The 27,388-nt window shown below is 42.6% G+C and overlaps 1 protein-coding gene across 1 annotated transcript in view; it reads left to right on the top strand.

Moving 5' to 3' along the window:
* The window catches only part of LOC126272721 (pyrimidodiazepine synthase-like), a 43,881-nt gene extending 17,497 nt beyond the window's left edge, over window positions 1-26,384 (top strand). Inside the window, exons 2-5 of the mRNA XM_049975769.1 lie at window positions 1,628-1,959; window positions 9,110-9,242; window positions 22,082-22,194; window positions 26,038-26,384. Coding sequence (XP_049831726.1) covers window positions 1,628-1,959; window positions 9,110-9,242; window positions 22,082-22,194; window positions 26,038-26,160 — 701 coding nt within the window. The 3' untranslated portion in view covers window positions 26,161-26,384. The remainder of the gene's footprint in view (window positions 1-1,627; window positions 1,960-9,109; window positions 9,243-22,081; window positions 22,195-26,037) is intronic.
* Window positions 26,385-27,388: the final 1,004 nt, after the last annotated feature.

Genomic DNA, 27,388 nt, shown 5'->3' with positions numbered 1-27,388 from the left:
CGCAACTCAACAGCTATTGGCCACAATATACAGCAAATTTATTAAAAAAAAAAGAGACCCAGTTGTTAAGTAGCAATAGTAAATAGCTGACACGTACTTCAGGTATAGTATTTACTCATTCTTATACAGCTTCGACACCCTGATGTAGGTGCAATTTGTCGAACGTTTCAATGAAGTGCGAGGAGTCTCGCCAGGCTGATACCCCTGCACTTTAGCCCTACAAGTTCTGCCGAATGATACTGCGTCTGTTAACTCACCGTCAGGTTAGCCCCGAAGAGGGACAAAGTTAAGAGCGTGGACTTAAATTTTTGCCTTAACTCACAAGAGGTCAGAACTACAATGGCTTGAACCTCTCCTCCATACAGAAATTTACTATATCCGATGCATCTCTGTGCCTGTCTACAGCGGGATGGCAGTCGGAGTTTGCACGGGCTGTACTTGACTCAGCACCACCAGCAGAAGGTTAAAATAAACAGCAGTTAGCGACATGTTCAGGAAAACCCACTGCGGCCCATAATGTGAAACACATACAGGGTGTTTAAAAAATGACCGGTATATTTGAAACGGCAATAAAAACTAAACGAGCAGCGATAGAAATACACCGTTTGTTGCAATATGCTTGGGACAACAGTACATTTTCAGGCGGATAAACTTTCGGAATTACAGTAGTTACAATTTTCAACAACAGATGGCGCTGCGGTCTGGGGAAACTCTATAGTATGATATTTTCCACATATCCACCATGCGTAGCAATAATATGGCGTAGTCTCTGAATTAAATTGACCGAAACCTTTCACAACGTGTCTGGCGGAATGGCTTCACATGCAGATGAGATGTACTGCTTCAGCTGTTCAATTGTTTCTGGTTTCTAGCGGTACACCTGGTCTTTCAAGTGTCCCCACAGAAAGAAGTCACAGGGGTTCATGTCTGGCGAATAGGGAGGCCAATCCACGCCGCCTCCTGTATGTTTCGGATAGCTCAAAGCAATCACACGATCATCGTAATATTCATTCAGGAAGTTAAAGACGTCGGCCGTGCGATGTACCGCTGTTGGATCACCTGCTGCACTAGCTGCGCGGTGCCCTCTGTGGTTGCCGTACGCGGTCGCCCTACCTTTCCAGCACGTTCAGCCGTCACGTTCCCAGTCCGTTGAAATTTTTCAAACAGATCCTTTATTGTATCGCTTTTCGGTCCTTTGGTTACATTAAACCTCCGTTGAAAACTTCGTCTTGTTGCAACAACACTGTGTTCTAGGCAGTGGAATTCCAACACCAGAAAAATCCTCTGTTCTAAGGAATAAACCATGTTGTCCACAGCACACTTGCACGTTGTGAACAGCACACGCTTACAGCAGAAAGACGACGTACAGAATGGCGCACACACAGACTGCGTTGTCTTCTATATCTTTCACATCACTTGCAGCGCCATCTGTTGTTGAAAATTGTAACTACTGTAATTTAGAAAGTTTGTCCGCCTAAAAATGTACTGTTGTCCCAAGCATATTGCAACAAACGGTGTGTTTCTATCGCTGCTCGTTTAGTTTTTATTGCCGTTTCAAATATACCGGTCATTTTTGAAACACCCTGTATCTTAGGAACTGCAGCTGATTTGATTTGTGTGTCGGCAGGTGACCCGCAGCCGCCGCCAGTGGAGGCGGGCAAGCTGCGACTCTACTCCATGCTGTACTGCCCGTACGCACAGCGGGCGCGCCTCGTCCTGGCTGCCAAGGGCGTCCCCTTCGAGACGGTTGAAATCAACCTGAAGAACAAGCCAGAGTGGTACAGCAAAGTGCATCCGGAGACAAAAGTGCCCGCTCTAGAGATGGGTGGCGGCGAGGTGGTCGTCGAGTCGCTCGACATTTCAGACTATTTGGACCGAAAGTTTCCAGAACCACCACTGTGGTCTGCCGATCAGGATAAGAATCTACACCACAAGCAGCTACTGGAGGTGGTCGGGAAGGTTAGTCACATTTACTGAAGGGAGCAGCCTAGTAAAACATAATGTGCGATTTTCCCATCTTACATTGAACTTTAACCTTTCCCGGGCAACGCTGATGACTTACCGGAGCACGCGCCAGATGAAAAAAAAAAAAAGAGCATCCCCAACGAAGCCTGAGTCGATTCGTAATTTGAGCTCCACCTGACCGTTCACTTTTTGGTGGCCAAGTAAGACAAAGCATCAGTCTCATACACTATTTTAATGTGTTAGAAATTTCGCTATGCTTTCATCGCTGTAGTTTCGTGCATGTTCTGCGTTTAATTTTGGAAATCTGTAAAATTAATATAACGATGCGACATATGTAATTTCCCATATCTATTACTCACCAGGTACTTAATAACGCTAAATGTACAATGCAGATTCTTCTGCGGTACAAACGAGTTATTAAATCTTATGGCTCAATGTTAATTGTACAATAAATAAAAATTACAAATCGTATAACCTGCTTTAGTGTGTTTTCTGTATCTACATCTCCATGAATACTCTGAAAATCACACGCAAATGCTTGGCAGAGGGTTCAGCGAACTACGTTCAAAATAATTATCTATTATTCCACTATCGAAAATGAAGTGGAAAAAACGAACATCTTTGTCTTTTCCTGCATGCTCTGATTTTCCTTATATATTATTATGAAGATCATTTCTTCTTATTTAAGTCAAAAAAATATTTTCGCTTTCGGAGAAGAAAGTTGGCGATTCAAATTTTATGAGAAGATCCCGCCTTAAGCAGAAACCCATTTTTTTAAATGATGTCCACCCCAAATCCTGTATCATGTCGGTGACACTGACTTCCCTATTTCTCGATAATATAAAACGTGCTGCTCTTCTTCGAACTTTCTCGGTGTACTCTGTTAATCCTATTCGGTAAATACCCAAGACCGCGCAGCAGCACTCGAAAAGAGGACGGAAGAGCGTAGCGTGGGCAGTCTCTTTAGTAGATCTGTTGCATCTTCTAAGTGTCTTATCAATAAATCGCAGTCTTTGGTTCGCCTTCCCCACATCATATTCTGTGTGCTCTTTACAATTTAAGTTGTTCGTAAATTTAATTCCTAGGTATTTAGTTGAATTTAGGGTCTTTAGATATAACTGATTTATCGTCTAACCGAAGTTTAACGGCTTCCTTTTAGCAGTAAAGTGCATGACCTCACACTTTACATTACTTGGTCTCAATTGCCAATTTTCGAACCAAACAGATATCTGTTCTAAATCGTTTTGCAATTTGTTTTGATCTTCTGGTGACTCTACTAGACGATAAACGATAGCATCATCTGTAAACAACCTAAGACGGCTGCCCATATTGTCTCCTTAATCGGTTATGCGGATACCGAACAGCAGAGGGTCAACAATACTACCTTGGGGAACGCCAGAAATCACTTCCGTTTTGTTCGACGACTTTCAGTCAGTTACTACGGACTGTGGCCCCTCTGATAGGAAATCACGAATCCAGTCGCATAGCCGAGACGATAACGACGCAATTTGAATACAAGCCGCTTGTGAGGTACAGTATTTAAAGCCTTCTAGGAGTCTGGAAATACAGAATCAATTTCACATCCATTGTCCATAGCACTTAACACTTCGTGTGAGCGAAAAGATACTTGTTTTTCATAAGAACGATGTTTTCTAAATTCGTGTTGACTGTGTGTCAGTAGACCGTTGTCTTAGAGGTAATTCATAACGTTCGAAAATAATTCACGTTACAAAATACCGCTGCACATCGACATTAATGATACGGACCTGTAACTTAGTGGATTGTTCTATCCCATTTCTTGAATATTAGTATGACCTGCGCAACTTTCCAGACTTTAGGTACCGATCTTTCGTCGATCGAGCCGTTGTATATGATTGTTAAATGTGAAGCTATTGCATCAGCATATTCTGAAAGGAACCGAGCTGGTATAAAGTATGGACCGAAAGATTTGCTTTCATTAAGTGATTTAAGTCACTTCAGTACTCCGAGGTTACCTATTTTCAAATTTTTTGTGTTGGTAGCTGTTCTTGATTCGAATTCAGGAATATTTACTTCGTCTTCTTTGGTGAAGGAATTTCAAAAGCCTGTGTTTAGTAACTCCGCTTTAGCAGCACTGTCATCGATAGTATTTCCATTTCGACCGAGCAGAGAAGGCATTGGTTGTGTCTTGCCGCTAGCATACATCACATACGACCAGAATCTCTTTGGATTTTCTGCCGGGTTTCGAGACAAATTTTCTTGGGGAAACTATTACAAGCACCTCGCATCGAAGACCGCACTATATTTCGAGGTTCTGTAAAAATGTCGTGTCCCAAGAGGGACAGACATGAGCACGTTGCTACAACGCAGTGAGCTCACCTCTGTCGATCTTCTCGATGAGTGGAAGTATGCATGGGCTGCTTGCAGTCTCCACCAGCTGTAGGAGACAAGCTAAAACGTTGGTGCATAGTATGGAACTCGGTGAGAACGTCTTAAGGAAGCGGGAAGTCCCTTGACTATTGAACATTGAAGGTTTCTCTGGCACTGCCACTTCCCATCAGTTGCCCATCTACTTGATCTGGCTCTATCTCCGTAGCGACGGCGGTGCCGAGGTTTACGTATAGACCTAATTCAGATGTCAGTGACGAGCGACAAAGACGCGGTATCGACTGTACACTGCTGAGTCCCAACCTGACCTGAGTATTGCTGGACCCCTATTTATATGACCAAAAGCTCGTCACGAGGTGGTTCCTCTAACCTGTGACACACGAGGCGGGTCACACACGTACTCAGTACTTCCCCTGCTACGGCCACATCAGTTCTTCCTGCCGCTTGTGCAGCCCGTCCCTGAAGCTATTTGTCTAGCCGGCGCCGTGAGGTCGGCGGAAGCTGTAATCGCTTTCAACGCGCATCCTGGCAAGTGGCCGACTCCTAGCTCGGCTATAGCAAAAATTGTTCTTAACAGCTGTATTTGAGATATTCGATGAAATGGAGATTTTCAGCATCTCCCATCACCGGGGAAATTTCATAAGCTCTGTCCTCAGAGGTTATAAGCTTTCTGTTACTATCCCCAGTGCCATATACATAGTCCTCCATTTGTTTCATTCCATCACAATTTACATACAGGTCATTGTACATGGATAATATTTACAAGGATACATATTCTTTTTACATGAAATATCCTTTCCATTCATTGTCCATTGGTCGTAAAACAACGGTTTACCTTACTGGATGTACAGTTTCAAATTACATATCTTTTACCATATTTCAGAAAAATTTGCTTCTGCCGTTATTATAATCTTTACTAATCTTAGTGGGCTTATAAACCTTTACATTGCTATCTTTGCTAGATACGTAATTTTGGTAATTCCACTACTGGAGTCGCAGCTCTCCCTTCTGTTTGTGGCGTTTGACTCCGCTCTCTCCAACGTGCTAGTTTTGGAAAAGGCGAGAGTAGGATCGACTTTAATTCGTCTTCGTCGTCATATGAGTCAGAGGTATGCGTGTGGGCGTATCTAACTATTTCACTAGGTGGGCTACTGTTCACAACATTGTTTGTTACACAAATTCGAGCACAGCACTGTCTACTCATCTCATACAACCTTTTTACCACACAGATTGGAAAATTGCGCAGGTCGCACCAGTGTTTAAGAAGGGTAGGAGTAATCCATCGAACTACAGACCTGTATCACTGACGTCGGTTTGCAATAGGGTTTTGGAGCATATACTGTATTCAAACATTATGAATCACCTCGAAGGGAACGATCTATTGATACGTAATCAGCATGGCTTCAGAAAACATCGTTCTTGTGCAACGCAGCTAGCTCTTTATTCGCACGAAGTAATGGCCGCTATCGACAAGGGATCTCAAGTTGATTCCGTATTTCTAGTTTTCCGGAGAGCCTTTGACACCGTTCCTCACAAGTGACTTCTAATCAAGTTGCGAGCCTATGGGGTATCGCCTCAGTTGTGCGACTGGATTCGTGATTTCCTGTCAGGAAGGTCGCAGTTTGTAGTAATAGACGGCAAATCATCGACTCTGCTGTTCCTGGTCTATATAAATGACCTGGGTGACAATCTGAGCAGTTCTCTTAGGTTTAAGGTCATCCGAAGACCAGTATCAGTGGCAAAGCTATTTAGAAAAGATTGCTGTATTGTGTGGCAGGTGCACTTGACGCTAAATAACGAAAAGTGTGAGGTGATCCACATGAGTTCCAAAAGAAATCCGTTGGAATTCGATTACTCGATAAATAGTACAATTCTTAAGGCTGTCAATTCAACTACGTACCTGGGTGTTAAAATTATGAACAACTTCAGTTGGAAAGACCACATAGATAATATTGTGGGATTGACGGAGGACATCGAAAGGGCGCAAAAAAGGGCAGCTTGTTTTGTATTATCACGTAATAGGGGAGAGAGTGTGGCAGATATGATACGCGAGTTGGGATGGAAGTCATTAAAGCAAAGACGTTTTTCGTCCTGGCGAGATCTATTTACGAAATTTCAGTCACCAACTTTCTCTTCCGAATGCGAAAATATTTTGTTGAGCCCAATCTACATAGGTAGGAATGATCATCAAAATAAAATACTGTAAGAGAAATCAGAGCTCGAACAGAAAGGTTTAGGTGTTCGTTTTCCCCGCGCGCTGTTCGGGAGTGGAATGGTAGAGAGATAGTATGATTGTGGTTCGATGAACCCTCTGCCAAGCACTTAAATGTGAATTGCACAGTAATCATGTAGATGAAGATGTTTTTGCAGCATTGTAATATGCACATAAACAGCAAATTATTACTAAAGTTACGCATCCTGAGTAACCCCACAGGGAATGGGTACACATCGACCATACTCGGAAGGTGGTTGGTTGCTGACATTCAGTCTCATTTTGAAGATTTTCGATTTTGTGTCCAGCTACATTCGTATCATCTAAATGTCTCACTATATCCTTCAGCGCCTTTTGTTTTTCATTTTCCATTTTACAACAGTCAATATTTATGTTTAAGGTGGGTGCTATATCCTTTTTACTACTATTCCGACTGTAACATGATTTGCGCTCCATACGCCTTGCACTTACTCAAAAACTTCAGTTTCCCGGTCATTCGCACAATGAGGTCTGCGGTTGGTAGATCATTACTGTTAAGCCTTCGTCTTTCAGAATGACAAACAACCATTCGTCGTTCCATATCTGAGTCCAGATACTTTTGTTCACTATTATATACTTCAGATAGCTATCTTTCGGTATCTCTCGGACAAGTTGCAAAGTTGCAGCATGCGGGCTTCGAACCTCTTATGATCATAAGTAGATATTAATACATATTTGGTGCTTCGTAGTTACAGACTTACAGGGTAAATTATCCCGGACAGTGCGTGTACTGCTGTTTTGCTTCATGAATCACTGAGAAATCTTTTCCTGAAGCCATATACGTAAACCGTCTCTTAGTATTATCAAACTCTGAGAGTGGCCACATCTTGTACAATTTGAAGTCATTACTATCAACTAGAGGTACATTTAACACATAACTTAAAGTACTGCCAGCTGGCAACACATTTAAATCTTTTATCCGTAACAATAAACTTTGGTCCTCGGTGAGTTCAGTCGGAAATTTGTTATCTTTTAGTTCAACATAAATTAATTCTAGATAATTTACCACTTGTACAGGATTTACTAAGTGTCGTTCCAAGAGACTCTTCTGTGTTCACAACTGCTGCTGTTAAAAGGTCATATAATTTCAAGAAGCCAAAAGTGAAACATTAAGCCGTGCATTGCCACTGCAAGCTCTCTCTGTCAGAGACGCATCTTCTGATAGTACAGCTGAAGACAAACAGATGCTCCCACCGCAACCTGTCTAACATTCGACAATTCGTTCTTCGTATTTGCTTTTATTTATCACACTCTGCTGAGATTCCAGTCTGTTCTCTTAATACGACAAGCACGGAATGCATACATATAAAGCATTCATTGTCTCGTTGAAGCTCGATGGCTAAGTTATACATATGGATCCATAATTCCCCGAGAGAAGTATCGTGGAAGTGTTTCTTTTTGCCCTCAGATCCACGTCAGTGAAGTATTCAAACTAACTGTGCTTTGGCTTTTATGGTGGAGAATGGTAATTTTGGAAGCACTCAGATTTCTGTCAGCAACCCCCTTCTTTAAGAGATTAATTGTGCCCTTCAGACTGGCCGTATAAAATTCAACACCGGACATTTAATAAAACAGCTAACTTTGTCTACTTGTTGAATAATGGAATACGTTCACAATGAACGTAGGGAGTAGACACTTCATCTGCCGTGGATAAATTCGCACTCAGGCATCCTCTGCAATGAGGAAGTTGACATATTAGTGAAGGTAGTTGGATCTGCCGGCACTGTCCTTGATTTGAAATTACGTATACGGACTACTTAAGTGATCTCCATACCAACGGAAAATATCAGTGGCAAGAGATGTGGCATATGCCCTAACAAAAGAACGGTGGTTGGTATGAAGCGTTACAACCTCAAAGTCTTACAAGGCCATGGTTCACAACGACACGTTTAGACTGATCAACGATTTCCACAATCACTCGACAACACATCAACCACGTCTTTTCTCCATAATCAACACTTAGGGTCCTCTTGCATGTGAGTGTGATTCTCAGTTGGAAGCCGATGTAAACTTATTGTTTTCGTGTCCCAAATTCGACTGTGAAAGATGCGAATTTTTGAAGACATTGATAATTATGAGATAAAAACTCCTACAATCAGAGTCTTTGTTTAGTAAAGATATTTGCCTTCATAAAGTGGCTGCTAACTTTCTTGAGAGTGTAGAGAAAGCCTGTAAGCTGTAATAGTATTCATATTTTCATTTTTATGTATCAAATGATTAAATTTGGAAAATAGAGTGAACTGATAACACAAAAATGCCTAATGTATTTTCTTATGCTATTTGTCAACAATTTAGTGTGGAAGAAATTGTGACAGCCTGAACTTTTATATCCGTATATATTTACTTATATATTATCTTCAGAGTAAACGTATACCGTCAAAGCCGACCAACAGAGTGGTTACATTTTGATGCAGCATTGTGATCGTTTCAATTGTTTATTATTTGTTGTAACAGCAGTCTTGTCTGATGTCATCTGTTATTGTAAACACCAACACGTTGTGCTCTGACGTATGCTTCATATTGCAGGCGTCCCCATTGTACAAGAAGTTCTTCAGTGCCATCACTTCACAGGAGCTGGATGAGACAGTGTCCTTTATGGCGGCTGCCATACAGCCCTTGGAGAATGAGCTCTCAAAGACAGGATCCAAATTCTTCGGAGGTAAGGCATATCGGCTCTCATTCGAGTCTAAGTAGTTAGTATGTTGGTAGAGTAGTTGTTCCTCACAGTGACTGTGACGATAATACGTGATATCATACGCAAAAACCGCTCAAAAACTAAGGTGCAATAGAGCAGCAGGAATGCAGTGACCGTTGGAGATAAATATGCGTACCGGCCGTTACTCAGAATGTAACCAGTGGAGGCCACGCACCCATGCCTAAAATGATCATTTTGAGTGCGTGGTCGCAAAAGGCCAATGATTTTTACGGTTTACAGCCTTCGACGCCCCCCCCCCTCCCCCCAATATTGTCTACCATCCATCCGCAATATTAGCTGCTAATGGCTAATGACAACAAGGGATGGAACTGGAGGTATCCAATGGTGAACACAGCATGAGGCTACGGAGCGTAGACGAACAGCTTAGTCAAACAGTAATTCACAACAGTGATACAGTGATAGTGGCACTGAAATAAAGCAGAGTAATGGCAACGATAAAAAAAAGAAAACATTGCATTATATCTCCAACAACAGCTACCGAAGTTAAGATCTTGTCAGGAAGGAAACCAAGAATTTCGCAGAGTGAGAAAGGGGAGGCAGATGAAATATTAGCGTATCCGCAAGATGAGTCAGTGAAATGTGTGGTATCGTATACGTTCGACTGTGCAGCCAATGTACATGAGTACAGTGACAACGGGAACTTCTTAACAAGTGAGAGAAATACTGAAACGGTGTCGAGCCATGTAGTCCATGTAGTTAATCATCCTGTTCGGACAGGGAGCTGCAAATCCCGTCTCCAGTGAAACATAGTAAAGGACATCGTTGTCCAAAGATCAGGTACTAAACATAATAACGTGTATGTATGATCACCCTAATCGCAGTCGAAAAACAATTTATGAACAGATATCAAACATATTGGCCATGTAGTGCAAAAGAAAAAATACGGATATTCAACGGAGGAGAAGGCGTACTTGTTATAAAAATTGGTGTTTGCTCGCTTCAAGGACGCTCGATACAGTTTACAGGCTATCCATGATAATGACCTACTGCGTTATGCACATCAAAGTGCGCGAAACATAGATTACAGTGATTTGAAGGGGAGTCGTGGATGGTTGCATAACTTACATCAGTACTGCAGAACTGGAAGACGTAAGATAACGGAATTTCAAACAAAGCATCAACTTCACGATGCACAACAAACAACGGAATCCACCGGAAAATTTGTAGATGAGATAAAGAAATGTATCCCATTATTGAGTATGGAATTTGTTTTCGTCTCCGACCAGTCGGGATTTGAAGAGGAAGAGCAAGGAAATAAAAGGAACCCTGCAAATTAGAGGTGCCAAAGGAGTTGGATCAAGATCAATTAACATCAGTGCCATAACGCATTCCTATATAATTATGCCGAAAGTTAATCTGGATGGTAATTTGGCTAGAAAATTATTAACCGTTCTGCGAGAAGTTAAGTGCTCTACCCCCTATAATTCTTCTCGTGTGCGTGTTTGTGTAAGAATGTCAGGGAATATTTACGTCAGCAAGCAAGAATGGGAAAATGGGCGCATAACTATCGTATGAGAACTGATTTTGGCCAATGGCTGGACAAAATACCTCGATTTTGCTTCATTCCTGGTATGCGTATAAAAATCATACTCCTTTAGAGCAAAATATCCCTCCTCAAAAATCTGGAACCACTGGACAAATTCAGGCTCTGGATGTTGGTCATTTCCATGGCTATAAAACATATTATCGCACTATCTCCAGCTACGTCTTAAAGGATAGCCAGTTTCACGATAAGCTCCATTACAGACTGTTCCACATTCTGTTGCGTGCCATCACATCCCATCGGTTCTCCTCATCCCATTACACCAATATGATTCTTCGTGTTTTCTTTAAGATGGATACCTAGCTGAATTTCCTGCACGGATTGTAACCCCCAAGGAGTTCGCCTTCGATTTTGATGGTGTGAACCTTTCTGATTATTGTGATGCCCGATCTTTCGTCCGGTGTTATGTTGCACGTTAATGGTTTGTTTTGATAATACGTACATCCCATAAAAGTTTGATCTCTGCACCTCTCGGACACTCACTTTCTGTCGCTCTTCTCATACCCATGGTCAGTCAGTAGCAGATAATATTTTTCCTACCGTGACTGTTAACACTTTGACGTGAGACTTACTAAAGATTAAAGTTACGACTTCACATTCAAGGAGTTCGTTGTAAGCCATGCTCTCGTATCTAGGCCGCACTACACTTCCTAAGCCACACCCACCATCCTACGCCTCCCTTCCCTTCCGCTCCCCTCTCTTCCAATCATATCCCATTAGTTTACTGGCCATTAAAACAGAACAGCAAGCCACAGCGAGCCAGCCACTCAGAACGTATCCCCGGAGCTGCTATCTTGGCTATGTTAAAAAGCATCTGACCGATATAAATTTTGTATACGTTGCCGCGAGTTTCAAAAGAATCCGAAAGATATGAATTACTTATCAAAAATACAGGAATGTAACATATAGTATTTCCACTTTCAGATGTCTGTATTATTTATCAAAAATACGGAAGTATCGTCAACAGCACAAAATGCTTGTAGGCTGTCTGGTGTAATTACACATCTAAAATGTCTGTAAAAATACGCGAAATTCGTCAGGAAACCACAAGCACACACACACACACACACACACACACACACACACACACAAAAGTATTCTGCACTTGTCTCCAGTATTTCAGACTTGAGTGCAGCTGTGAGGTGTAAGAGACTGGACTAACCATCTCTAATGTCAGAGCGTCTGTGAAGTTCTCGAACACAGGAGTACTTCCTAAGAATAGTTAGGTGCATTTTCTCTGGTGTTTCGGCAGATATTTGCAATTTACTTTTTGAAATATGCAACAGGAGGCAGCCCAAAACAAGTACTGCGCATCACATCCTTCATGTGGCGACCAGTTTCGACGCAAAGCGCCGGTTTCTTTCCCATTGCAAATAAAACGATTACTGAACCTGAATTTCATATGCCGATTCGACAGACCGGACCCGAATTAGTCTATTTCGATGTCTGTTTTAGCGATATGCATAAACAGGGATGGTAAAACATGAAGAACAACCAGTACTGCAACAGCGACAGCACTGCCTAGGTCCATACTGACTGTTACTGCCACGCACCATTACTGTTCAATAGCTGCTGGAGTACTGGATGTTCTTATTGTTGTACCGTCCTTATTAATGGATTTCGATAAAGCGAATGTCGCATTAGACGTATCTATGACAGCCATATAGCACCGGTATGTACAATTCGGCTTTAAAAATCAGTTTGTTTGTAATGGAAAACAAAGCGATACTTTCCACCAACAATGGGCGTCACATGAACGATGTTATAAGCAGTGTTTGTTTTGGCTGACCGCAGTTATGCACTGCATGAACGAAACTGCAAATACCAGCAGAAACTTCACCGAAAATGCCACTGATGACTCTTAGAAGGGACACCTGATACATACACTCCTGGAAATGGAAAAAACACATTGACACCGGTGTGTCAGACCCACCATACTTGCTCCGGACACTGCGAGAGGGCTGTACAAGCAATGATCACACGCACGGCACAGCGGACACACCAGGAACCGCGGTGTTGGCCGTCGAATGGCGCTAGCTGCGCAGCATTTGTGCACCGCCGCCGTCAGTGTCAGCCAGTTTGCCGTGGCATACGGAGCTCCATCGCAGTCTTTAACACTGGTAGCATGCCGCGACAGTGTGGACGTGAACCGTATGTGCAGTTGAGGGACTTTGAGCGAGGGCGTATAGTGGGCATGCGGGAGGCCGGGTGGACGTACCGCCGAATTGCTCAACACGTGGGGCGTGAGGTCTCCACAGTACATCGATGTTGTCGCCAGTGGTCGGCGGAAGGTGCACGTGCCCGTCGACCTGGGACCGGACCGCAACGACGCACGGATGCACGCCAAGACCGTAGGATCCTACGCAGTGCCGTAGGGGACCGCACCGCCACTTCCCAGCAAATTAGGGACACTGTTGCTCCTGGGGTATCGGCGAGGACCATTCGCAACCGTCTCCATGAAGCTGGGCTACGGTCCCGCACACCGTTAGGCCGTCTTCCGCTCACGCGCCAACATCGTGCAGCCCGCCTCCAGTGGTGTCGCGACAGGCGTGAATGAAGGGACGAATGGAGACGTGTCGTCTTCAGCGATGAGAGTCGCTTCTGCCTTGGTGCCAATGATGGTCGTATGTGTGTTTGGCGCCGTGCAGGTGAGCGCCACAATCGGGACTGCATACGACCTAGGCACACAGGGCCAACACCCGGCATCATGGTGTGGGGAGCGATCTCCTACACTGGCCGTACACCTCTGGTGATCGTCGAGGGGACACTGAATAGTGCACGGTACATCCAAACCGTCATCGAACCCATCGTTCTACCATTCCTAGACCGGCAAGGGAACTTGCTGTTCCAACAGGACAATGCACGTCCGCATGTATCCCGTGCCACCCAACGTGCTCTAGAAGGTGTAAGTCAACTACCCTAGCCAGCAAGAGCTCCGGATCTATCCCCCATTGAGCATGTTTGGGACTGGATGAAGCCTCGTCTCACGCGGTCTGCACGTCCAGCACGAACGATGGTCCAACTGAGGCGCCAGGTGGAAATGGCATGGCAAGCCGTTCCACAGGACTACATCCAGCATCTCTACGATCGTCTCCATGGGAGAATAGCAGCCTGCATTGCTGCGAAAGGTGGATATACACTATACTAGTGCCGACATTGTGCATGCTCTGTTGCCTGTGTCTATGTGCCTGTGGTTCTGTCAGTGTGATCATATGATGTATCTGACCCCAGGAATGTGTCAATAAAGTTTCCCCTTCCTGGGACAATGAATTCACGGTGTTCTTATTTCAATTTCCAGGAGTGTATAAGCGCCTTTCAAGAACTATCCATTTCCAAGGCCATATAGTCTAGAATCGGTGTGCCAATCAGGCATAATCGCCTTGAGCACTGAGATCATCCCTCAGTCGCACTGGTTGGTATTCTCCTGCGTGAAGAAGCCCGTAACTGTCTGCTGTACGTTCTCTTTCGACAGGAAACGTCGATTGCTCAAGGCCTTTTTTGAGTGACCGAAGGCATGTTAGTGGGATGGGGAAAGATCAGGATTACAGGGTGGGTGCTCCAGAGTCTCCCACTGGTTGTTGTCCTTAATGGATGAGGCTGGCCTCCGAGATCGACCGGCGTCTTGTGTCGAATCGTGGCAACCACGGAAATTGGTGCACCATTCCACAACTATGGTTTTCGACAGATGTGCCGGCCCATACACATTCTTCATTCTGCAGCTGACGTCTGCCAGTGTTTGTTCTTCAACGTCCAAGAAAGGAACAACAGCACGTTGGTGCTGTTCGGACACGTTTGGTAATAAAGTCGCCATAGTTCATATTTCCACATTTACCGCACCCAATCCAGGAAGACACGAGTACCACACTAATCCCTTACTATGTCCGTGCTTATCTACTCGCGTCAGAGTCGCGCTACGTTGCACATACCGAGCAGCAATGCCCTCAAACACTTTGATTGCCCCTTATAGATCCAGATCTCGTTTCTATCAGTTCCACAAACATGGAATAGTATAAAACATTCAAAAATCTGTTGCAGTAGGGTATCGTTGCGACATATAATTTTGGTTTGTAGTTTCATGCAACATTCTGGCGTGCTCTCCAGAAAAATGTCTCGCATACACTGACGGAAAAAAATCGCCACACCAAAAAATATTCATTCAGCATAATGAAAGATTTGTCTAGGTAACATATTTAAGTCATTAACATTGCAGGATCACAGGTAAATGTAAGCGCGAGATAATCCATTGCAAATGTGAAATGCTGGTACATTAATAATTGGTGTAACAGCCATAATATTGAATGGAAGCATTCAAACGTGCATGCGTTGTGATTTAGAGGTGCGGGATGTCAGTTCGTGGGACGGAATCCATGCCTGTTGTATTTGATCGGTGAATATAGGGACGGTTAATGCTGTTCGTGGTTGACGCTGGAGTTGTCATTCCATGATATCCCATACGTGCTCGACGGGAGACAGATATGGTGATCGAGCAGGCCAAGGAAACATGTCGACTCTCTGCAGAGCATGTTCGGTTACAACTTCAGTGTGCAGGAAAACATCCCCTTGAATGCTGTTAATGAATGGCAGCACAACAGGTCAAATCACCTGACTGACGTACAGGCTTGCGGTCAGGGTGCGTGGGATAACGACAAGAGTGCTGCTGCTGTCACACGAAATTGCAGAATAGACCATAATGCAAGGTATAGGTCCTTTGTGCCCAACAGTTAGGTTGGTTGCACTGCATCATCAGCTGGCCTCCCTGTAACCAACACAGTGCCATCACTGGCAGAACGAGCTTTCATCAGGAGACACAACAGACCTCCACCCAGCTCTCCAGCGACCTCTTGCTGACTCCACTGAAGTCGCAAATGGCGGTAAGTTGGTGTCAGTGGAATGAATACTACAGGGCGTCTGGCTCGGAGCTGTTCCTGAAGTAACCGATTTGTAACGGTTCGTTGTGTGACTGTGGTACCAAATGCCGCTCATATTGCTGCTGCAGATACAGTACAATGAGCCAGAGCCATATCGATGGTCTCCGCTCTTGGCAGAGCAACGTGAGCGTCCGGAGTACTGTCTTCTTGAAACAGCAAATTCTCGCGACTGCCGCTGCCTGCAATCTTATACAGTAGCTACATTCCTGCCAAGTCTTTCTGCAGTATTGCGGAAGAAACATCCAGCTTCTTGTATCCCTGTTATACGATCTCGTTTAAATTCAGTGAGGTGTTGATAATGGCGACTTTTCCCCTTGAGTAACATCAACTCACTATGTCCAGCCTCAAAGGTAAGTAACGTTCTCAACTGTTGCGGCGTGTATTTGAAGCAAAACTGATTGGCACTCTCATAATGGCGCTACTAGTGTGACTCTCATGAGCCTGGCAAGAAACTGAAGTAGATATTATCTTTATGATTAGAAACACGACATCCAACTATCGTTTATGTCGCACCACTCCTTCTTGGTGTTGCGATTTTTGTGCTTCAGGCTATTTAAAACCTGGTGATGTGCAAAATGACAGCGAGCATTTTAATGTAATTAATGAAAAAGATATTTTCCTTTTAAGTGTGTAACTGATGAATCCGTCTTGTTGGAAGAACAGTTGGCACCAATTGAAGTTTCCAAAAGCTAGCTGAGCGGTGAAACAACATTCAAAGAGATGAGATATCGAAGAGAGTGCAAAGTTTGAAGTTAGTTTTAATGCAAGCCATCAGGAGATTACTCCAACTTACATTTGGTGACCGATGTCTTGCTTTTCGCCTACATACGTGAAAATCTCTGTGCACTCTATCTTGAAACAGACGAACTAGATCAAGTTCATTGTGTGACTTCATTTGATTTATAAGGAACGATAGAACACAGCGATCAGTCGTAATACAATTGTTTCTTCCCTCGTGTATCAGACTGCAGCTATAAATGTACATCTTCAGTGCATCTGAGTGATTTATAATCCAACAAACTCCCAGCAGTACAGGTCATCATATGCCTTTACTGGTGTACAGGCAGAAGGGAGCTCTTTGGCGATTTTTGTTGCAATTTTATACAATTTTTATATTTTTTTGTAAAACTGTACCCTTTCTAAATTCCAAATCTTGAGAAAAAGGTAATTAAATAAAAAATAAAGCGACATTGTAATTACCTTTCCTTAAAGCAATAACAAAAGCGTGTCAACATAGCTGGATAATAACATATCACAAAAAACATTAGAAAACTGAAGCGAATACAAAACAGGATTTCTCTCACTAAAAGCTTGTATTTCACTTAGATCCTGAAGACAGTAAAAATAATATGATCTGCAGACAATGAAGTACGTCAATAATATCTTTATGACTATGGACACTGTTCACACATACTAAATAATATCGTTGTTTTAGAGCTTCAATTTGCTCTCATTTAGATTACAATAGCAGGCATTCTATGAGAACTTGATGCATACTTTGAGGACTGTGTTGGAACTCTCATTACCAGTGCAAGCTGTTTCACTAGCTAAAAGTACTATTGTTTTATAAAACTGCAATGACTGAAGCTATTCCCAAGTTGGAAATGTCTTTCGTTTCAGAGACAGGAAGATTAAGCCTTATGATCAATGTGTGAGGTGTCACTTGAGCCAGCGGTTTTCCTCTTTTACACAGAATTTCGTACTTCATAATATCATTACTGTGAAACACCTCATCTTCTACATGGACGGAGAGAAGGAGACTTCAATACATTGGCAGCCTCTGATTTCCAATCATTCAACTAGCAAGGCACATAGAGATGAAAAACAGTTTCATGATTAGATAACATCTTTACACATTCTTCAGGAAATAGGTGTTTTTTTCACACTGATCACGGCAAGAAGCATTGGAATAAGGAAATTAGTGGGAAAGATCAGACAATATAATGAATTATTCTGTCTACTGTATGATCGCATTGCTGTGGAATCTAACGATACAAGGTCAAAGAAAAAAGACTGTTTATTTACAACATGCTCAATTACAATACTTGTAATTTTTACATGTATCCGTTGGGTGTGTGTGGAGTGTAATGTTTGTGTTGTGTGGTGATGGTGGTGATGATAGTAGGAAGAGGGCGAATCTTTGTGCCGATACATAGCCTGCTCCTTGCAAATAGCGAGCTCGTAAATAGGCGTGCTTAACATCCCCATCCGAAGGACAGATCACCATCAACAGTATCACATGCCCTCACTTCATGAGACTCTGCAGAGAGATTTCGTATTTAAACCAGGAATCTGGCTCAAAGGCTACCGGTCAGGAGCATTACGCTGTAACTTCTCCTCCCCTCCTCTCCTCCCCTAGCGATATTATACCGCTAGTGAAAGTTTTTTCAAACATCGGGACTCGAATCGATTTACCCCAGTCGAGCACCACCGCACAAGCTTGCATTAGTGACCTCGGCGAGGAGGCATAGTCGACGGTTAACAAGAACCTGAAAGTGAACAAAAATGATATTGACTGTTTTGTTATTGATGCAAAATCTGTAAATGACCAAGAAATTTCATGTCTACCACCCTACAGGAATAAAAAAATTTACTTTTTGAAAGGATATTTGAACAACAGCATTGAAGTCACTAACAGTTTAGAAGGGTTGATCTGAGTATTCCTAACTGCTTGTCATGTTCAATGGAAACAATTGTTGTTCCTGTTAAGTCAGCAGGATACCCGACTGACAGTATGTATTATGATGTTCGTGTTTAATCAAATACACACTTTCAATCAATGGTATGATTATGGCCTGCCAATATCAAACTGTGCATACAGTAAGTAAAACATTCACTCTAAACTTTCCCCATTTTATCGATCAGTGTGTTTACACTTACTAGACCTCTAACTGTCGCTAGGTTCCAGTAACTCATAATGGCAAATGTTTTGCTGGCCTGCTGTTGCTTTCGTATTCATCGGCTACCTTGCTTCCCATCCAAACATGGGCGTTCACTAGCTGCTGGTGAATTCCTGATGGCCTTGTAGCGCTATGCAACGCTTTGAGATTACTATACACCTGTCGGACACTGATATGGATTGGTTATGCAAGACCTAACATAATACCCAGCGTCAGATAATCACCGCGACGTCATCCGTGACTATCACTTGTCCATTCGCCTCAGTTGTTGGCACAACACATGTTCAGTTTTTCCTCGTGTTCCAGTATTAGGAAGTTATCATGGGTGAAAACATGCGTTTGGTGATGTTCATTGCTACGGAAGAAATATATAGTCTCACGCATGTGTAATTACGAAGCAGTGCTAAAAAGTAATCCCTCTGAATCTTTTACTCTGTTATCAATATAGATTGAGGTATTACAGGTCATGCATATTACTCATTCGATTTTCCCGCTTCGCTGACGCAAGCTGCAATCCTTTGCCGCTGCAGGGCGCCAAATTGTTGCGTGTAACGTGGTGGTGTGTAACGTAAATACATTCACTACTGCTACACCACGAAGATGGCGTGCTACAGATGCGAAATTTAACCAACAGGAAGAAGATGCTATGATATGCAAATGATTAGCTTTTCAGAGCATTCACACAAGGTTGGCGCCGGTGGCGACACCTACAACGTACTGACATGAGGAAAGTTTCCAACCGATTTCTCATACACAAATAGCAGTTGACCGGCATTGCCTGGTGAAACGTTGTTGTGATGCCTCGTGTAAGGAGGAGAAATCCGTACCATCACGTTTCCAACTTTGATAAAGGTCGGATTGTAGCCTATCGCGATTGCGGTTTATCGTATCGCGACATTTGCTGCTCGCGTTGGTCGAGATCCAATGACTGTTAGCAGAATATGGAACCGGTGAGTTCAGGCATCTTATCCGCATGGCTGTAACAGATCGTGCAGCCACGTCTAGATCCCTGAGTCAACAGATGGGGATGTTTGCAAAACAACAACCATCTGCACGAACAGTTCGACAAAGTTTGCAGCACCATGGACTGTCAGATCGGAGACCATGGCTGCGGTTACACTTGACGCTGCTTCACAGACAGGAGCGCCTGCGATGGTGTACTCAACGACGAACCTGGGTACACGAATGGTAAAACGTCATTTTTTCGGATGAATCCAGGTTTTGTTTACAGCATCATGATGGTCGCATCTGTGTTCGGCGACATCGCGGTGAACGCACATTGGAGGCGTGTATTCGTCATTGCCATAACGGCATATCACCCGGCGTGATGGTATGGGGTGCCATTGGTTACATGTCTCGGTCCCCTCTTGTTCCCATTGACGGCACTTTGAACAGTGGACGTTACCTTTCAGATGTGTTACGACCCCTGGATCTACCCTTCATTCGATCCCTGCGAAACCCTACATTTCAGCAGAATAATGCACGATCGCATGTTGCAGGCCCTGTACGGGTCTTTCTGGATACAGAAAATGTTCTACTGCTGCCCTGGCCAGCACATTCTCCAGATATCTCACCAACTGAAAACGTCTGGTCAATGGTGGCCGAGCAACTGGCTCGTCACAATACACCAGTGGTATCGTGTTGAAGTTGTACACGCCATCCAAGCTCTGTTTGACTCAATGTCCGGGCTTATCAAGGTCGTTATTATTGCCAGATGTAGATGTTCGGAGTACTGATTTCTCAGGTTCTATCTACCCAAATTGCGTTAAAATGTAATCACATGTCAGTTCTAGTATAATATATTTTTCCAATGAATACCCGTTTATCATCTTCATTTCTTCTTGCTGTAGCAATTTTAATGGCCAGTAGTGTATGTCGGTGTGTGAGAAACAACGTGCTGTAATTGAGTTTCAGGAATTCAAAGAGATCGTCCACACATGGGGCAGCCTCTCCTTCAGCATGGCAATGCCAGACGACACCCAAGTGCTGTGACATCTTCAACAATCTGACACTTTGGCTTCTCTATCATCGATCACCCCTCATACAGTCGCGACTTGGTCCCATTCGATTTTCATCTGTTTCCAAAACACAAAAAACACTTTCGAGTACCTCGTCTTGAAAGCGATCAATCAGAGGGAGGTTGTGGCTCCGTCAGAAAAGTAAAACTATCTACAGTGTCGGAATCAACAAAGTGATCTCTCGCTGGGAGAAATGTGTTCGTCACCGGGTGACTATGTTGAGAAATAAATAACCAGACATCAAGAATAAAGATGTAGAATATTGATAAAGATTGCTATATTTACAAAGCTTTAAGATCTTTCACACAAAAAGTTGAGAGCCATTGCTTTTTAGCATGCCTTTGTATTTCAATGGAAGACTGACCGCAAAGTGGTTAAAATGTGTGAATCATGGAATGTCTCCAAGACTAAATCATTTCAGACGGAAAAGAAATCAACACGAGGTAACATTAACCTGCATTCATTTAATACCATGTATTGCATAATGCGTTGCATAATTGTGGTCGGCATGTCGGTGGTCTAGTGGTTAAGCCGTCTATGGATTTTGGGTCCCGGGGTTGATTCCTGGCCGCGTCACAGGTTGTGTTCAATCGGAGTCTGGGTGTTTCTGTTGTAACCATTTCACCTTATCTTCATCAGAAAGATGCATAGTCGCCAAAATGGCCTCAAATATAGGACACTGGACGACAAAATAACGCCTTCGTCAATAACGTCATACGATCACTTCATTTTTTAAAAAAATATGTAATCGTCCCTTTCGTCTATGTCTGTATAATCTAAATGCTGTAAGATATTAAACTTGTACCTTTAATGGAATAAATTCTCATAATTCACATTTATGATTTCTTGTCTGATGGATTTGCTTCCGGTTTTTGTCTATCATCACTTACAAGTCGCATAAATTACAGAAATAAGAAAAGGTCGAGACGAAGACACCAGAAACATGTTCGATACCGATCACGTAACATTCTCTCGAAATATTCAGTCTCACTTATCAAATGGATAACTAGACAGTGCCCTACATCATGTGTATGAAGTAGGGAACTTCGCATATGCTATACTGACAGTCTAAAAACAACTAGCCTATTTGATCGGGAAATGTCATCTTGATGGTGCACATCGCCTTGGTCGAAGATAAATCACCTCTTGACTCACTGCTCACAGGAAACTGAGGCGTACCTAATGAATGGACATTGTTTCAGGTTATAAGAGGTAAACCAGTTTATTCTGGAGTTTAATTTAGATTGAGCATTTCACAAATTATGTTTAATTTACGCTCACTTTATTCGTCTGAGATATCACTGAGAAATAAAATGGTCCTGGTCACGGTGACGTACGTACCCTTTGCCTGAGACGTGGCGTGTCCTCACGCTGCTGGATGTGTGTGTTGCAGGTGCGAGGCCCGGCATGCTGGACTACATGATCTGGCCGTGGGCGGAGCGCATGGAGGGGCTGCGTACGATGCACCCAGACGTCAAGCTGCCGCTGCAGGACTTCCCCAGACTCGTGAGTCTACTCTGATCGTCTCGTTCATCACTCATTGCCGTAAAGACAATGGGAGGACTGGTTCACAATGGCTCTGAGCACTATGGGACTTAACATCTTAGGTCATCAGTCCCCTAGAGCTTAGAACTACTTAAACCTAACTAACCTAAGGACATCACACAACACCCAGCCATCACGAGGCAGAGAAAATCCCTGACCCCGCCGGGAATCGAACCCGGGAACCCGGGCGTGGGAAGCGAGAACGCTACCGCACGACCACGAGATGCGGGCCCAGATGGGAGGACTATTCCTATTACTATGCCTTGCATAATCTCCGTAAAAAAAACCTGAGACAGAGATATGTGCGACCCATAATTTCGGTAGAGAGTTGAGATAAATAATTTTCGATTTTTCAATGCCCTCCAACATGGTAAATGGTCTTTCTGCTGTTAATGAATCTGAACTGATGGCGGTGCATGCTATATTCTGTTTCTAATGTTTTGTAAGTCAAACCAAACCATACGTTAAGTTTCCCTTTCAAATAAATACTGCTATATTTTCGAAATCTTTCGACACTGCTTACATTATCTGCTAGTCTTGACACTGTTTCACCAAGTGCATCCAATCTGTCATCGAAAACCCGATACAAGAGAGCCAGATCAAATCACTCTAGGCGTCGCTGATATGAATGCAAATTGCTTCAGCACTCCTAGCTGCTAAAATCATTTCAATTCCTTCATTACATGTATCGTTAACGAATAAGATACAACTCGTTAGTTGACATACAGATGTTCTTACCAATATCGTTTTATACAAAGCATAATTTTGTATCTGGCCTTCAAAACCAAGTGCGAGAATTCCATACTTTTTCTTCTGCTATATGCAAATTATTAGTCCTACAGAAAAATAATCAGACCACTTTTGTAGGAAATTTGATGTAGCTTAATTTTGTACTGAAATATATTTTTGTTAGTGGCCATAGTTTTCGTATTATTCTAGGAAAACGTACAGAGATGAACAAACACCCCCCACCCCCTCCCAATTCAGCCCCCACTGGTCTACATATTTAGTATGTTGTTCGTGGCACTCACTTCTACCACTGCACAAAAATTTGCGACTGTACGTATTATTTCCCAAATTCGTCCTTTTTTGGTATTCGTAACGACACTTAGTCGAGCATTTACAAATCGCAAAATTGACGTTTGTGTAGGTTTTGCATAACAATACTGTTAGAAAACCTGATTAGTCAACGATGAGTGTGGGTGTGGAGGTGCCTTTGAAGTTCACGTTTGTACGCTTTTCCTGAACAGTTCGAAAACCGTGCACTCCAGAGAAACGCAAGCCAGTACAAAATTTAACTACATTAAATTTCCTGCAAAAGGATCCTGTTTCCTTTTTTTCTGTGGGACTTATAGTTTCCGCGTAGCGAGCGAGACAATATGAAAATCTTGCACACGGTTTTTGAAGACCAGGCCTAACATTGCGAGTTGCATTAAACGGCATCAGTAGGGGAAGCTGAATCATCTTCTATACAGAATGGGAAAGCACTAAAGAATGCTTTGTGTGTTCGTGAAATCATGCTCATGGCTTATTTTCTGGTATAGACATACAATATGAGTTGTATTTTGTGATGCAGTTGTTAGTTTTACTTCTCCAATCCACTAACGTCCACTTCTCTTCGTGGTCTTTGCTCCACTATCTGAGATAGCTACGACCGCTTGTGTCACATTTTAGCTACGCGATACGTAATTCTAATAATTTATAGGCAGTTTAGCCAATTATTAATATCGATGAAGTAGTGAATGAATATATTATGTAAGGTTAATATTGTTGAGTAACACAAAAGAAATATAACTCAAATCGAATAAATGTTTAGTGACATTACTCAAATATCAATAAACGGTGGTCACACATTACTGTGGATTCAATTCTTGTTAATAAAAATAATCGATAATACAGTTCAACAGTACAATGCAAACGCGAAAACCTATTATTCAAGAGTTCATTTCTCAAAGCAATAACTATAAAACCCACTAGCAAACTTTCTCAGTCCAGCAGGAGTGTTGCTTCAGGAAAAGATTGGAAATATTTTTCAGCTCTGTCGCAAGCAATGCCCGTCACAAATTGCAGCAAAACAAGTTCACTGCTTCCTAGATTCTCAGAAGTGAAAAATTTTAGTTCGTGCAAGTGTCCCAAAATCTATCACTACAACTGCCATGAGAGTCTGCAAAAATTTATCCACTGCGTGGCAATGCTCTAACATTTATATATTTGATATGAATGATTTGGTCGATTTGGACATGTCATAAGAACTAAACTTCATAGACGATACAAAAAACTTGTTATATCCCAGAGAACTGACGATTACTCTCTCAGTATTTGATATGAGTAGATTAATTTCATACTTAAGACGAAATCATGATTTCTTAATTATCGCCAAAGAAGTTACTTCTGTATTTTCAAAATCGTTATGGAACAGACACATTACTGAAGTTGATAATATGAAATTATTTCCTCATACTATTAAATCTGACATGTATCCACCTCAGTTATTAATATGTTAGGAAATAAAGCAGCAAACTACTGAAGATCCCGGGAAGAGAGGCCTCTTGTCCGTATCAGGTGTGTCATAGCAGTGTGAAACCTGTACAGGACGCCTCCAAGGACCGAGCATTGTAGCACGCCAGCTTAGAAAAAACGTACTGTGGACAGTCCGGCCTCGGCTCCCTCACGGAAGATCCTGTCGTCGTGATTGGAGCTGGTAAGCTAGACAAGCGATCCTTGTTCAAGTAAAATCAACAATAGGTCGTCAGGCCACACTGTCAAACGCTCAGGAAACGACTAGGAACACCGCCCGAAGTACTCAGGTCTCCTCTAATCACATGAGGTGACTTTCGGTTTAATGCTCCTACCAATACCTGAGCTGCTCCTCTGATTAGGGCAGCCTTGTTACTCTTCCCAGATTGTCAGTCAAAGTCATATCGTGTAGGATCGCATGAAAGAGCTCAGAGATCCACATCTGTATCAGTACCCTGAAATCCACCTGATGGTTTGTGGCGAAGGGTACTCTGGTACCACTAAGTGATTTCCTCTTCTCTGTACCCCTCGCGAACGGAGGGTGGGTAGATTGGTTCAAATGGCTCTGAGCACTATGGGACTTAACATCTGAGGTCATCAGTCCCCTAGAACTTAGAACTACTTAAACTAAATAACCTAAGCACATCACACACATCCATGCCCGAGGCAGGATTCGAACCTGCGACCGTAGCAGTCACGCGGTTCCGGACTGAAGCGCCTAGAACCGCTCTTCGCTGGATCTCTAGCTCTTCTATCAGAAGAACTTGAAGAACACATTAGAGGGCCACTGTAATAATAGTGATGAAGCAGTGCAAGCAGAGGTGAGATTGTTTCTTCGTCAAGAAAGTTAAATATTCTAGAGGAATGGTATTAACAAACTGGTCTCTCGTTGGGAGAAATGTGCTCGTACCCAGGATAACTGTTGAGAAATAAATATGTGGACATGAAGAATATAGATACAGACTTTTAATAAAGTTTGATTTATTTAAAATACTTTAAGAGTTTTCAAAACGGTATAAGACATTTTCTTTCCCACATGTCCTCGCATATATTAGTTAATAACTATTGTTTAATTAAAATTAATGAAGATAAAGCTTCGTTTAATTAAGCGATGATTTGGTACGATTTAATGCACTCAACGTAAAACATTTAGAGAAATTTGCTATTTCATAGACAAAATTCTCATCGCGACACGAATTAAAGAAACTACTGTCGTATCACTAACTTCTGTTTACTTTGATGTTACCGCTGTGCCACGACAAATTTCTAATTAAGTTTCCCTTCCAGTTGGCGTGGGGAGCAGCCATGAAGCAGGATCCCGCAGTGAAAGCTTCACTCATGAGTGGAGAAGCACACGCCAGTTTCATCAAGAAGATCATGGACGGCAGCCTTGACTACGATAAGCTATAGCAGGCACAGCGTCCCGTTTGCTACCACATCACTTTTTTACAGCATCGCAACTATATCATCTTGACAGATGGTTTGCAGCTTTTCGACATTTGACGTTGACGTAATTTGAGTAATTTCACTGAGAGACATAAACGTAAAAGCTGTTAAATATAGTTTCCTTGCTCAAAATATCAGAACATACACATGAAATTGAAATAAACTCACATGATGTTTCATTGTTTTAATGGGTCTTTATCTTTTCTTTTGTTTCGTCGTTCCTTATCTCTTGAGTGTGTTTAAGGAGACCGAGGACACATCTTTGTTACTACGTCCTGAAGCTCAATTATGTTTTACTGTAGCGTATTAAGGAGCTGTTGCTATGATTAATTCAGGACAAACGTCGAGAAAATATGTAAGTGTAAAAGCAGTGGCAGTTCTACCAAATATTTCTAGCAAAAAGCAGGAGGTATATTTAATGTACCGTTGGTAAACGTCACATGCAGGATAAATTTACGATCTATCGTGAAAACAGCACCTATATTATTCGTACTGCTGCTACTTATGAACAGACCCAGTTAGCTATTGCAGACCAACACCGAAAACTACGCAATACATTTGCGAAGTATTTTACAATGACACAGTTGAAGTTTTGAACTTCCTTACTTTCTTCTTCCTACACTAATGTAAGAAAAGAAACGACGAGTGCAAGTAAGTGTTTCACTAAATCTGAGAAGCTCTTACCACTCAACAAAATGTTTTGCGGCAGAAGAATGTTACAGAGTTGTTATTTAGTGAGTGGATTGTTGACCAACCCATTCTGATGCTGAATAATCTCCCCCTGTGCATCATTCGTCCGAAAATGCTAGGACAGGTTGCACAGTGATGTCTCGTATTATGTCTCAGTTCTGACTAGTTCCTACACTTGGCTGCACCATCTGGCGTCAATGAGTAGAATGTGAAGTATTTTATCGGACCAAGAAGAGTATAGCAAAAACACAGCAGATTTGAGACACGTGGTATATACCATTTTCGGCTGTATAGTATGTGAGATAATGGCGTAAATGGTTGAAACTAGTTACAAAATTATAAAACTTCGGCAGCTTTTGGTGGTACACATGAAAATGTCCACTCTAGGACAAAATAAAAACGGCATACCACGAAGAAATTATCCGAATGGGACGGAAATCGGTGGATGTGATGTGCACGTACAGAAAACAAATGAATACATTGTCAGAATGGCTGGATGGTT

Source organism: Schistocerca gregaria, chromosome 1 (assembly GCF_023897955.1).
Source record: "Schistocerca gregaria isolate iqSchGreg1 chromosome 1, iqSchGreg1.2, whole genome shotgun sequence".
Lineage (NCBI taxonomy): Eukaryota > Metazoa > Arthropoda > Insecta > Orthoptera > Acrididae > Schistocerca > Schistocerca gregaria.
This window is presented reverse-complemented; position numbering and strand designations above follow the sequence as displayed.